Below are 13,037 nucleotides of genomic sequence, written 5' to 3' on the forward strand. Positions count from 1 at the left end.
TGGCAAGCACAAGGCAACATCAGATCACATGAAATAACTGAAGGTTAGATGGAGATTGGAAAGGAGAACAACAAAGTAAAAGAACATACCAACAACTTACAACTCCAAGGACATTCCAAGAATGCCACAACACGCAAATGCTAGTTGTGCAAAACCCATTAAGCTTTGTAAGACACAAGAAACTTGCAGGCATATTGTACCACAAAACTACATTTTTTCCACAAGTCTAACCAGATATATTGCATTAATATTCTGCGTACGTCGACACAGATTACAGTTGAATGATCTTTCAAATAATAACCTCTCCAGATTTGAAGGCACAGAACACACCATATGCTGCAAGATGCCCTCTTCTTCCGAGGAGAATTGATAAAATTCAAGCCGGCAATTTGGTCCTGTTCATTCCCCAACGACAAGTTACCATTCCAACTTAAATATTTGCAGTTCAGTGCAACCAAAATGCATAACCTGTTACTAAGCTTTCTCTTTCACATGGAAGATAAATAAAAATACGACTAATATTCAACGACACAGTATGATTCATCCAAGCCTTATGCAACAATGATACAGAACCACTGTAGGAGGGTAACTCCAAAATCCAACTAGTTTCAGATCATGGGGATTTGCATTTCTATCTCATCATAAAAGAGTAAGAGTCCACAGGAGCAGGAACCAGAAAATGATCAAGCATAACTAGCAACCAACACCTTCATGGAAATTGCTGCCGAATATAGGTATCCTCATGTACAAACACTGGGGTGGTCTGAGCCTGAGGTGGAATTTGAGGCTGGCCCAATGCGATGCCTTGATTTTGCTGTGGACTCCATGGCTGCATATTCTTTGGGGAAGATGATGAAACATAATAAACGATCCCCAGGGCAACACTTGCAAGAGATAGGACTGCCCCTCCTGAAAATACTCCAGACCTGACAACATAGCAGTATTCGCCAAAGTACATCCTTTCCTGCCCCCATTGGTCATTTAGGGCAGCACCAGACAACAATAGAACAAAGGCTATTATAAAAGTAACCCTGCATGAATTAGGAAAAGCAAATGATAGTAAGTTCCCAAAACGAAAACCTAGAGATAGATTTAAATTAAAAAAAGGTATAAAGCAGCATACATTAATTCACTCCAAGAAGGCAGCCAACAAACAAATTTGAGAATATATCAAGATGGCTAAGCTCTTCGATTTCTTTCTCGTTAGCATTTAAAGCACCACATGTATGCTTTAACCCTATTTCCATTGATATATTGTATAAATAAGCCCAAAACTGGAGCATCATCATCCATCAATTCAGCACCATTTGTGTCCCATCGCTATGTATTTCACGACTTCTATGTTTGTCGTCAATGGGGAGCTCCGTTAGACAGTACCTTGCATACCGTACATTCTTCACAGATGCAGAATCTCTCTAGTAAAGTGTCATGGTTTTTGGATTGAGCCTTGGTGAACAATCCACAAGGGTAGTTTGATGAACAGAAAAACCAAATTTTCACTCTAAAAACTAAATAACTTATATTTGCCAACTATGATATTGTTTAAAATTATTGATAGACTATATAAATCTGAGAGCCTATAAACAGTTAAGCGCATCCCATCCTTGAACCCTTCTTGAATTTCTAGATGCCGCAAATCTCTAACCAAGGCATTTCATGTCTAATCATGATAGCAAAGCTAACAAATGATTCAACAGTAAAAAACCATTATAATGTGCACATCCAAGGCACACAGAAACACCATGAGGTTGGGATGGAACATTGTCAACTCTACTACATCAACATGGGATGCGACTGTTCTGACTGTCATAGAACGGCAGATAAATGTTTAAATTTTATTCATTTTGTACTGTCTTTTCCTATTTCTGCCACCTCAGTTGTCACGATGAATTGAAATTTCTGCCAGACTCATTTCCTTGTACATTCATATTCAATCCTTTTTTTTATGGGGCAATTACAGTGACTTACAAAGATAGATATGCAAAATTCAGCCACCTGACCAAATCTCAGTAAGACTTCTAATTTACTTTTGGTTTACTTGTATATTAGAAAAAGAATGAAACAAAAGAAGCTCAATAAAGCTAACTAGCATAAAGAACCAGTAGTGCATTAAACTCCTAGAAACATGTAGGTCCAGAATTGTCTTTGTATATGTAGTAGTAAAAAAGGAGTCAATAATTACCGTAATTAAAAATAATAATTTACAAGAGGCTCAAACATATCATATCGTATAAATAAATGCAGTCTTACAAATCAACGTATAGGTTCGCAACTTACCAAGAAGCAATAAAGGAGATCAACCCTATTGTCCAGTTGGTGTCTGATGGATTTGGATACTTCTTGCAGCAAATACACCCAGACACAGTATTTATGATGGCCTGAGCTATCATAAGAGCCACTGCTGCTATTAAACCCAGAGCTAGTGCTGGGCTCCTTGGATACATGCAGACACCTAATGTTGTTGTTTGCACATCAGAAACCTGCAGACCATCAAAATTATTCATGGTTTATCTATTTTGAAGCCAAACCCAAACCATAATACATCATTAGTTTTATATAAATTAGTACTCTGAATCCCTACAGAGACAAGTCTAGAATTTCATGTGAATTTGCATCTTTACAAAGACAAGTAATAGAAATTCAGTGAATAGATGCTATAAGTTGAACTATATAACCTTGGTAGTTGAGTTGTATTAATAGAAAGTATAATAAACTGTACAAGGAACTGATTCCAAACAAAAAGTAATTGAGTTTGCTCTGACTTGATCATCTTAAAAATTTCCCAAACTGCAAGTTACTGGATTTGATCTGTAATTCCACATTGCAAAGCTTCCCAACATGACCTTAGAATGAAACCTAGAATATATAAAGATGAAATCAGCCAGTAATGATGTCATGCTAAATTTTAGGAAAATATCACAAATTAATCAAACACATTTTTGAAACACAACTTAAGCTGAAAGCTGACTTACAGCCTCGCTCCTTAAACATAGTAAGAGCTACATGGTTAATGCAACTCCATAACTCTATAATGGATGGCCATACAGCAGACTCTTTATCCGTGTTCATGCTCCCAGAATCAGTAAATTCATGGCAACTGTAATCAGATAAACTAACCAGCATATACATACAACTATATCTGCGGTTTAATCGGGAGCATAGAAACCCTAAGTAAGAAATAAAATGGCTCGACGATCTCAGTAAAACAGAGGATCCAGTCGACAAAAATCAACAAGATATACCTGAATCGAACGCTAACCTGCAAATAACCTTCTGGAAAGACCACATTGATCACAGTTCCGGCCTTATTTAAGAAAGAAAAGACAACCAAGGACATAAAGATCAGATTTTTAACACTGAAAGAAAAGATGACACCGAAAAGAGGCATCCTGATTAACAAGATCCAGATCGTAAACCCTGTAAACCCTACTGCGACAGAGGGGACAAAGATTCTCGCTGAAGGCGGTTCCAAGATATTGGCTTTGTTGTAGCACCAAAGCCGCACCTTCCAAGAAATACCCGAGGGAAGAGAACTCATCAAGGCCCTTCCGCCCAACTGCGAGTTCAGTAGGGAGAAAATAGATACGGAACCAAGAAATTGACCCGACGCCACGCGTTTGACGGTTCTCTACCTCGCGTAACGGAAGAATGCCGCGATCAAGAGATTATCGAACTCAGAGAGGAAGAAAAGAAAGCCAAAAAGCGCGAGTCTTGGTACGACAAACCTTGATCCTTGTGGCCTCTGCGGCAAAGCCGAGCGCGGCGGAGAGGAGGCCAAGGAAGCCGACGGCGGCGCAGACCATCACGACATTCTTCTCCATCGCCAACAAGCCGCCCTCGATCTCGCGCGCGGGGAGGAATGCTTGGGAGCGACGACTGGTGCTTGCTTCGGTGGTTGTCACTGGTCAAGTCCGGAAGACGACAGTGAGCTCCCCACTTTAACGTTTCAGCATGATAGCGTTATTAAAGCTGAGACTGTCTATTGACTAATTAATTAAAAATGTCGTTAATTAAAAAATATATATTAATTAAAAATATGTATCACTATTGCACATTCAAATTATCATTTATATAAGCTAAATCACGTGTTTTGTATGATTTCAATTGATCTTACTATCAATTCATTAACCCAAAATGAACTTGTGAAAAACCAAGTGAGTGATATCATGAATTCAAAATTCTTACTTAAGCATTACCCGATTTCTTGATGGGCTCAGAGATTCTGCTTTCTTTTGTCACGAGAGTATAGAAACACTTTATCCATCTTTTTTACCACATGTCCAATAAAGATTTGAGACATTCATTCTCTCACATCACATACAAGTGGGGATGGCTGGTTACCTACCTGTCACTTGTACCAAATAAAATGGACTGTAAGATTGGTTGTTTGAGCAGAAAATATTAGTCACAATGATTGACAAGTTACTATGGATGATGAGTTTATGTAAATTTAGAATGGAGGGATGATCTCCCACCTGAAGATTTTCCTAGTGAGAAATATCAGGCCTCAAATGTTGCAATCGATGGGTATTGCAAGGAAGTTTTGATTCAAATAGAAAGCTAACTTTGCTCGTTTAAATTTATTCTTGATGAGGACCATCACAGGCCATCATCAACACTAGTAGTATTCTTGACTTGCAAAAACATTATTCATTTCAGAATGGATAGTAGAAGATGCCTCTAAGAAAGAAGATATTTGAGTCTTAGTGAGACCTCGACTCTTTAACTATTCATCAATGTGGTATTAAATATGACCTTGTTAATTTCAGATGTTTTGCTTTTGGAAAGAAGGTGAATAAAATTGCTGCGCAAGTAAACAACCAGCTTTGATGTTTTGAACACATTTTAGCAGACAGGTGTGGCTGCAGGCAGCCATGCAGAAGAGAGACTGACTGAATCATGTTTTGTGGTCGTGCTCAGACCATAAATCAAGAAAGATGAAGAGATGGGCTAAGAAGTGCTTCATGAGCTGGCCACGACATCTTGCAACATTCTCTGCACACTTGTTTACCACAGGCTGTATAAATATAAGTTTGAGAGAACAAACCTGTTTCACTTTGACAGACTGGTGAAGAAACCTGCAAAACAATGGGAGCTACTATCAACGTTGAAGAAAACAAAAAGTCCTTCGTTCTCACATGCCTTCCGCTTCAATCTCATTCATCTAAATATATTTATTTTCACAGACCAAATGAGCTGCCGCGGAATCTACAAAACAATTCCGTGCTTTCAAGCATTGAATATTCTAGACTCGAGCGATGGCCAACTAGACAGCCATCTCGTACGCATTGCATGCCATTCCTGAGCAACATTACAAGATACCCCATTTATGCTCAGATTTCAATAGCAATCGAACACATTGCAGAACAAAGATACTCGGATTCAATCTACAATAAGTTAGATTCAATCTACATTTAGTTAAAAATTCTCAACTTAACTCTGCTGCAACCATACAAGATCGTAATGTTACAACCACTACCTTAAAAGGCCTGGAATTCCATGGAGTTTAATTTCCAAATTGAGACTAACTCCGCAGCTCTCAGTGAAATTCAAATCTTGTATTTAAAGTGGTTGAAATGCATGCTCATATGAATCAGTTATTTCTTTTCTTCCTTCTCTGCTTCTGCAGCCTTCTTCAACCTGGCACCGACCTGACGCTTATTCATCCTCTCAACTCGAAGCGTGGCATAGGCCTTGAATGATTTCATCTCGTCTGTAACCTTGACAAGTTCAACCGTAGGCTTCTCACGGGCAATGGGCATGTATGGGCCTTGGACCTGAGTGGCAGTTGCCAGTTCCTCCGGAGCAGAATCTCCAGCCTGACAGAGACAATGTACAAAAGAACGCTTGTTAAATTAGTAGGAAATAAGCTTAGCTAGCAATCTCGGTGCAAGTGTTTAAGCTCACCTTCACTTTGCGTGCACGCCTTGGGAAGATGACAAGCTTGGCTTTGTATGTCTTCAGCCTCTGGACATTAGCTTGGAGACCCTCAAGAGATCTATTCTTTCGCCTGTGATCCACCGCAATGCCAATTGTTGGCACAAGCTTCTTTGGAATGCCAGCTGCCTGCAATTGCAGAACATACAGTCATTGTTTGGACAGTGTACAGATGAAGAAACTAATTATAGCTGGAAAATATGAGGTGAACAATCACAACAAAGGATAAACTTTATCGTGCTAAATTTTCTGATGCAAAAACCTATGACAGTGATGCAACAAGCCACACCTTCTACAAGAAAAATAATTTCATGTCATGTCATCTCAGCATCACAGATTATACCAATGCTTCCATGCATTATAAATGGAAGATTCATCATATACGAACACTGGACTCCATAAGAATCTAAATTCTACAATTTTGCCAAAGGTCCCAAAGGTATATTACTCTATCAAAATAAACTGTTCCTGTACTTGACTATTCTCTATAGAATCATAATTTGAGAAAACAGAAACATTCAGGAGACCTTTTCAATAAGTTCATGAAAAATATACATATGCATTTCAGCTCAATTGCACCACAATGACTTTCCCTCTCAAAACAGTCTTTATAACTGTACTACTTGGAGGTGTTTCATAGTAAAAAAAAGAAAGTGTCTCATAGGAAAATGAATAAGCCCAGAAAAATGAATATTCAGCCTCACAAGCAAAGCAATGAGAAATAAACAACTTATTGAACAATGAACAAAGTTGTCACCTTCAGTTCCTCAAGAGTAAAACCCCTGCCTGCTCTAGATTTCATGTTGTACTTGAGTGTCTGGCATTGCACGATAGGGCGCAGGGGGCCAGCAGTTGGACGTGGGAAAATTTTCACAGCTTTCTTCTGTCGAGCTGCCACGTAAATAGATATCATTATAGTACATTAAAAGGTGCAAAGCACCAAAGATGCAAAATCATTTTGGACTCTAATCTATGTCATCTATAATATACACAGATAAGCCTGCAACAGTAGAAATTATGTTTCAAAAGAAAGGGAAAGATGCTCACCAATGCGTCTTCTGGTTTTGCGGGCAGGCTGGTTGAACCAAGTCTTTACATAATCCTGCCAGTGCTTCTTGAAATGGCCATTTGGCACGACATTGTTATGCTTAACCATGGCTCAACACCTGAATAACAAACGAGTTCATGGAAACAAGATCAACACCTCCAAGCAACACAAACTCAACAGCATAAGCTAATCTACACATAAATGCGATAAGCGAATAAAAATCAAAGCATCACCGAGACATGCACAACAAACTGTCTAAACTATTAATTCTGTACCTATTCAATATTACACAATGCAAACTTTTGTATCAGAGTAGTAGAAATATTACAAGTTAAAGAAAATGAAATCATTAATACTCCCCCCTCCCCCCAAAACTCGATTTCCCTGTGACGTGATCCTCGCATCTAAACTTTAGAGACTGGACTTCTTAATATGATTCGATACGATTCTAACGATGAACGACATCTGAAAAGCAAGCCATCTACCATAACGAAAATATATCCATAACCATCTGGAATCACGACATCAGAAGCTTTTCAGGCGAATACGACCTCTAATCTTCGCAAATAACTTCCACAGATCCACGACCAGTGATCTCATACACAATGGTTTCCAAAAAATATTAAAAAAGGACCGATCTTGCTATTTACAACTCCATTAAGCACTAAAAGGCAAATGGAAGCTTTGGACTCTCGCTCGAACGATGGAGATCTGTACCTTTCGCCTACCGCCCGCCGCAGCGAATCGCAACCTTGCAAATGCAGGCGAAGCACCCGAGCGAGGTCTTTTAAGGGGATGAGAGGAGGGGCGACGTGAGGAAGAACCCTGAATTGGACGGGTCAGATTGCAGGATTCGTGGATGGAGATGAGGCCATATTCGGGCCTCTGTTTCAACTGAACGGATTAGGCTTTTACAATATTCTCCAGTTACAACGATGGAAGCCCAATTAGGCTCGTTTCTCGAATTAGGGCATGAAATGTGGAAAAAATGAGCCCTAATCATATCATCCTGTATTTTAAGTTTTCAATTATAGGGCTGCAAATTAGGTTAAGCTCAAACCGAACCCAACCCGATCGAAACCAATCGGTGGGTCAGGTTGGTTGAAGATATTAAACTTTGGTTTGGATAAGAATCCAACCATTAGTACTAAAGATGTGAGAGAATGAAAAAAATAAAAATAATAAAAAAATATATACTTTTTATTGATTAGGGGCAAACGAGGTTGGGTGAGATTACATGATTCCCACTTAAGAATGATTATTCTCACTTAAAGAGAATGATGTGTGGGAGTCTCTATGGTGCTAAGATTATCGAGTCTCCAATTGATATTTCTAAAATATTGAATCCAGTCAATTACCCCCAACAAAATTAGCAAGATGATATAAATCTTTACATAAAATTTTCAACCACTTAGGGAGGAGATCAAACTTTCCTAAAAATATGTTAACAAGTTGAAGACAATTAGTTTTAATTAGGATGTTATGAAATCCTTCAATAGCTGCACAGTGTAGACCAGCAAAAATTGCCTGGCATTTGACCTAGATTGGGTTGGCAGCATAATAAGTGTTGGAGTCAGTAGAAAAGGAACCATCTATTTCCAAAGTGAAAGTATGATTAGGAATTGGGATGTCGAGTAGGGAGGAGGGAACCCAAGAGTCGTCTAACAGATGAGAACCTGATTTCGGCTCATATATAATGTTACAATAAAGGATCTTAAACAATTAAAAGAGGCTTTCTCAAGATTATCATCTTGGAGCCATAAGCCAGTGGACCAAGAGTTGATGAAATAAAATTGGTAGTACAAGAGAGTTTGAGAAAGATCTAAATATTGAGCAGCAAATTGACATATAAAAAAAGTATGCTCAATAGAGACTAGATCGAATTGTCAAACATAGCATGGAGTGAACCAGCTTCCCGCCGGACCCGTTTCCCCGTTCGCCAATCCGATCTCTGCTCAGCTGGTCTCTACCGGTGCAAATGTGGCCCCACCGAGAGCACTAAATTCTTCTTCATTGGTTGCGGCACCTCTGCCAGCTTCCCGAGCACCACTCGCTCAGACCAGTGGCAGAACCTAACGAGTACCAAGAGACGGTGAAGGCAGTGACCAGGCACTACCGTGTGGAGTCTCCTTGGTCGCCCAACGAAAAGAATTAGTAGGTGACCATCACGGGCTCCCCTTATTAGAATCGGAGCGGGGTGAATTAGTACAGCGAATTAAAACATTGATTTTGATAAATTTTTTATACGATAAAAACTGAACTTGAAAAGCTTAACTTGAACGTGTGTTCGTAAAGGTGTGCAGCAAGGTAATAAGGAAATAAAGCACGTAAGAAGGTTTACAATAATATAAATATCAATAAGAAAATGTAAACCAGAAATCACGTCAATTTTAAAGTGGTTCAGTCAAATGACCTACATCCACTTGCGAGGCCCTCTTCGATGAGGCTCCCATCTTTCACTAGCAAATCTCTTGAAGGGGAAGGACAAATACCCCTCTTACAACCTTTTACAAGCGGTTCACACTCTTACAAATTTTCAGCAAGAAAGAAGGAGGTGAACACTCTAACAAATTGAAAACAAGACTTGCTAAGACTTTTCTAAGACCTTTTTCTCAATCTATTGCTTCTAAAAAAGTTGTGATCTCAGTTGATAATTGAGGGGTATTTATAGGCCTCAAGATGATACAAATTTGAGCTCTAAAATTTGAATTCTCTTTGGTTCCTGATGCTGGCGGTGCCACCGCCTGTCAGTGTCTGACACTAACAGTGTACTGGCGGTGCCACCGCCCAGTCCGGCGGTGCCATCGTCGGACCTCTCGGGTGCTGGGCAGTGCCACCGCTCAGTCCAACGGTGCCACCGCTCAGTTCTCGGGTTCTGGGCAGTGCCACAGCCTAATCTGGCGGTGCCACCGCCTAATCTGGTGGTGCCATCGCTTACACTATTTCAGCTCACTGGTTGGGCTCCAAACTTGGCCCAAACCAGTCCGAACTCGGGCCCAATTGGCCCCTACTTGGGTTATAGGATTAACACCTAATCCTAACTCTAATTAACGTGCTAACTACAAATTTAAAGACATTTCCTAAGCTATTACAAAGTCCGTAAGTCAAGACTTCTTCCGACGAACTTCCGGCGGTCTTCCGATAAACTCTTGGAAACCATTCTACGGACTCTCGATAAGCTCCTAGACTTCACGATTTGATCTTGGCGAGTTCCAACGAGCTTCTTCGGCAAGCTTCAATCTTTCTCGGTGAGCTCCGTGAACTTCCAACGAACCTTCTGACGAGCTTCCGAAAAACCCTTCGGCAAGCTCCTTACTCATTCTCGACTAGTTCCGGTAGCATTCCCGACGAACCTTCGGACTTCCGTCGAACTCTCGAACTCGCAACGAATCCTTCGCACTTGACTCCAACACTTTGTTTCGCTTTATATCTTCATCGTTATCGTAGTTAATCCTGCACACACAAGCCAAAATTCTACTCCAATCTAGACAATTATTACAACGCGAATCGATATTCTGTTGCCCGGCATGTCATTGGTTGGCGCTTCGTCCGATTCTTCAGTGCATCATCCTCTCTTACGGTTTGTTGCCCAATCGGCGGTTGACCTCCGCAACCCCGATATCCTTGGCGTAATTCCGCTCTCCTTGGCCCGATGCCCGACGTCCAAAGTCTTCTACCGTCCAATATCCTAATGTGATCTCCTCCGGCACAACGTCAATTCCTCCTACGTCAACTGTCTAATCCTGATCGAGTAGACCTGCATCACTCAAAATGTAGTTAAACATCTAAACACAATCAATTAGTTTCATCATCAAAATTTGAGATTCAACAATCTCTCCCTTTTTTATGATGACAACTAATTAATGACTAACGGAGTTAACCTTAACTCCTCGAGTTTAACCAAACTCCCCCTATCAATATGCCATTGATAGAACACTTGGATTATCCCAAATCCAAGTAACATTCATCACATGTTATGATAAACATTTAAATCATCATACAAATATATATAAAATATTCAATTCAATGCATGAAGTGATCAATATACTTCTCCCCCTATGTCATCAACAAAAAGGAGAAGTAGCTCTAGCTGTTTTAAAAGATATGCAAGTTTTTGCAACATAAAGCTAGATTTTCATTACAACATATAAGCACAAAAGCATAGCAAGATTCTAAAATTCAATCATGGCAATTCAACACTTGTTTCTTGTGTAAGATTGCACTTTGCTTTTCTTTGCATGTTCTCACTAGCAAAAACTTTCTCCCCTTTGTTTTTGTCGAAAAGAAGGGAAGAGTACAAGCTAGCCAACATTTGCCTTGAGCTAGCAATCTTTCTCCCCCTATGTCATTGCCGAAAAGAAGGAGAGGAACCAATGATTTAGACTTTTACATAAATTATGAATTTGCATCAATTAATATTTCAAACATCACATGATACATACAAGACAAAAATGCAAAGAAATCATGAAAGACATCAATTGTTAAACATGATATAATAATAGTCTCAAAAATTTCAATTTGTAATATATGTGATACATTGCAATACTAAAATATTTAATGCGATGCTTTTAAGGATATCAACCTATTTTTTATACAAAGCATGGCAAGAGCAATTATATTGCAAGTTTTCTAAGTTTTGTATTTTTTGCTTCTTTCGAGATAGCAATTCTTTGTTTCTCTATAAGCTAGCAACTTTTACGATATGCAAGTTTTACTACATACAAGCTAGCAAATTTAAAGATGTGCAAGTTGGCATATTTGCTTTTCTTTGCAATGCGCATGATAGTATTTCTGTGTAATGTTCAAGATAGTAAGTTCTTTCTTCTCTTTTGAGAAGTGCTATTTTTGCTTCCTTTACAAAGTGCAAGCTAGCAAAGTGTTTGAAAAAGTGAGCAAGTTTTGCAACATATAAGCTAGTAAAAATTTCGAAAGCAAATACAAGATAGCTTTCTTGTTGAAGTGTGTAAGCTATCGATTTTTGCTTCCTATTGTAATGTGCAGGTTGCAAGTCTTGCTTCTTGAGATTGGCAAGATAGTGATGTTCAAGAAGATAACTTTTGCTTCTTGAAATAAGCAAGTTAGCAATCTTTGCTACTTAAGATAGGCAAGCTAGCAATCAAGTTTTTGCATCTTCTTGACTTGTGCAAGCTAGCTATCTCCCCCTTTGTCAATGTCAAAAAGAAGGGAAGACCCTTTACATCAATTATGACAAAGGTAAGTATCAATCTTATTTGTGCATCATCATATTTTCAAATTAGAATATGCATATTTTCAAAAATCTTATATTCATCCATGCATGATATTGAATAAATCGATCAATATTATGAGGATATCATACATGATACTAAATTTTTTTAACTATTTGTCAATATTTTGATCATGATACCAAACATTCATCATTTAGAGTATTCATGATACAAAACATTAAATCAATATTTATAATACATCATTTTAGCAACAACTCATAGTATTTTAAATCATGATTTACATCATATGTAATACATCACATCATAATTAGAAAGCACAAGTATTGCATACATCATTGCAAATCATAAATATTTTATATCATGATGGTATCAATTTGTCAAATTATATCCTACCAAAAACTTCTCCCCATTTGTATTTCATGCATAATTTCACTTCATCATATTAGGAGTATCAAGAGGAATTAATTGGGTGATGAGATAAATATTTCACGAATACATGGAATTATATAAAAAATCATATCATAAGTGTTTCATACATTCATATCATCACATGAAGGAATATAAACAAAAATTAGTGATGAGATATTACTTCATGAATACAATAAAATTCATATAGCATATCATGGTTTATTAGAATTAGTCTTCCTTTTGGTGAATAGCAAAAAGAATAGTAGGAAAGCAAGATCTCAATTCATGCACATCAAATATTAAATCATCAAAATCATTATCAAAATCCAAGGGATTTACAAAGATGATACAAATGGATTCATCAAAATCAATAAGATTGAGCAAAATAATTTTCAAGAATGTTTTCCTCTTTTCGATTGTTTCAAAACATATGATTT

General features: G+C 38.4%; 2 protein-coding genes across 4 annotated transcripts; both read right to left on the bottom strand.

Annotated features, from left to right (window-relative positions):
* Window positions 1-402: 402 nt before the first annotated feature.
* Window positions 403-3,950, bottom strand: LOC135581538 (protein VASCULATURE COMPLEXITY AND CONNECTIVITY-like). 3 transcript variants are annotated; one of them, XM_065126227.1, is made up of 4 exons: window positions 3,726-3,942; window positions 3,260-3,628; window positions 2,278-2,480; window positions 403-1,031 (listed from the first exon to the last, which is right to left on the bottom strand). In XM_065126227.1, the coding sequence occupies exons 1-4, from the start codon at window positions 3,819-3,821 to the stop codon at window positions 710-712; spliced, it is 990 nt and encodes a 329-aa protein (XP_064982299.1). In that variant the 5' UTR covers window positions 3,822-3,942; the 3' UTR covers window positions 403-709. The 3 variants fall into 3 exon arrangements, with proteins under 3 accessions (XP_064982299.1, XP_064982301.1, XP_064982300.1); XM_065126229.1 differs by lacking the exon at window positions 3,260-3,628 and adding an exon at window positions 2,676-2,856 and having other exon boundaries at window positions 3,726-3,852; XM_065126228.1 differs by lacking the exon at window positions 3,260-3,628 and having other exon boundaries at window positions 3,726-3,950.
* A 1,409-nt stretch (window positions 3,951-5,359) lies between these two features.
* On the bottom strand, window positions 5,360-7,835 carry LOC103973644 (large ribosomal subunit protein eL13z). The gene is made up of 5 exons (XM_009388274.3): window positions 7,703-7,835; window positions 6,985-7,103; window positions 6,695-6,828; window positions 5,908-6,066; window positions 5,360-5,819 (listed from the first exon to the last, which is right to left on the bottom strand). Exons 2-5 carry the CDS (start codon window positions 7,091-7,093, stop codon window positions 5,598-5,600), a joined length of 624 nt encoding a protein of 207 aa, XP_009386549.2. The 5' UTR covers window positions 7,094-7,103; window positions 7,703-7,835; the 3' UTR covers window positions 5,360-5,597.
* Window positions 7,836-13,037: the final 5,202 nt, after the last annotated feature.

Source organism: Musa acuminata, chromosome BXJ2-9 (assembly GCF_036884655.1).
Source record: "Musa acuminata AAA Group cultivar baxijiao chromosome BXJ2-9, Cavendish_Baxijiao_AAA, whole genome shotgun sequence".
Lineage (NCBI taxonomy): Eukaryota > Viridiplantae > Streptophyta > Magnoliopsida > Zingiberales > Musaceae > Musa > Musa acuminata.

What these genes read in the sequence shown, in the direction of transcription:
- LOC103973644 (XM_009388274.3), bottom strand. Translation starts at nt 7,093, where the DNA reads ATGGTTAAGCATAACAATGTCGTGCCAAATGGCCATTTCAAGAAGCAC. An exon ending in TTACTCTTGAGGAACTGAAG is followed by an intron (nt 6,067 to 6,694) that starts GTGACAACTTTG and finishes CTGCAATTGCAG; the next exon opens with GCAGCTGGCATTCCAAAGAA. An exon ending in GGCGTGCACGCAAAGTGAAG is followed by an intron (nt 5,820 to 5,907) that starts GTGAGCTTAAAC and finishes TGTCTCTGTCAG; the next exon opens with GCTGGAGATTCTGCTCCGGA.
- LOC135581538 (XM_065126227.1), bottom strand. Translation starts at nt 3,821, where the DNA reads ATGGAGAAGAATGTCGTGATGGTCTGCGCCGCCGTCGGCTTCCTTGGC. An exon ending in TTCCAGAAGGTTATTTGCAG is followed by an intron (nt 2,481 to 3,259) that starts GTTAGCGTTCGA and finishes GATGGTCTGCAG; the next exon opens with GTTTCTGATGTGCAAACAAC. An exon ending in ATCTCCTTTATTGCTTCTTG is followed by an intron (nt 1,032 to 2,277) that starts GTAAGTTGCGAA and finishes TAATTCATGCAG; the next exon opens with GGTTACTTTTATAATAGCCT.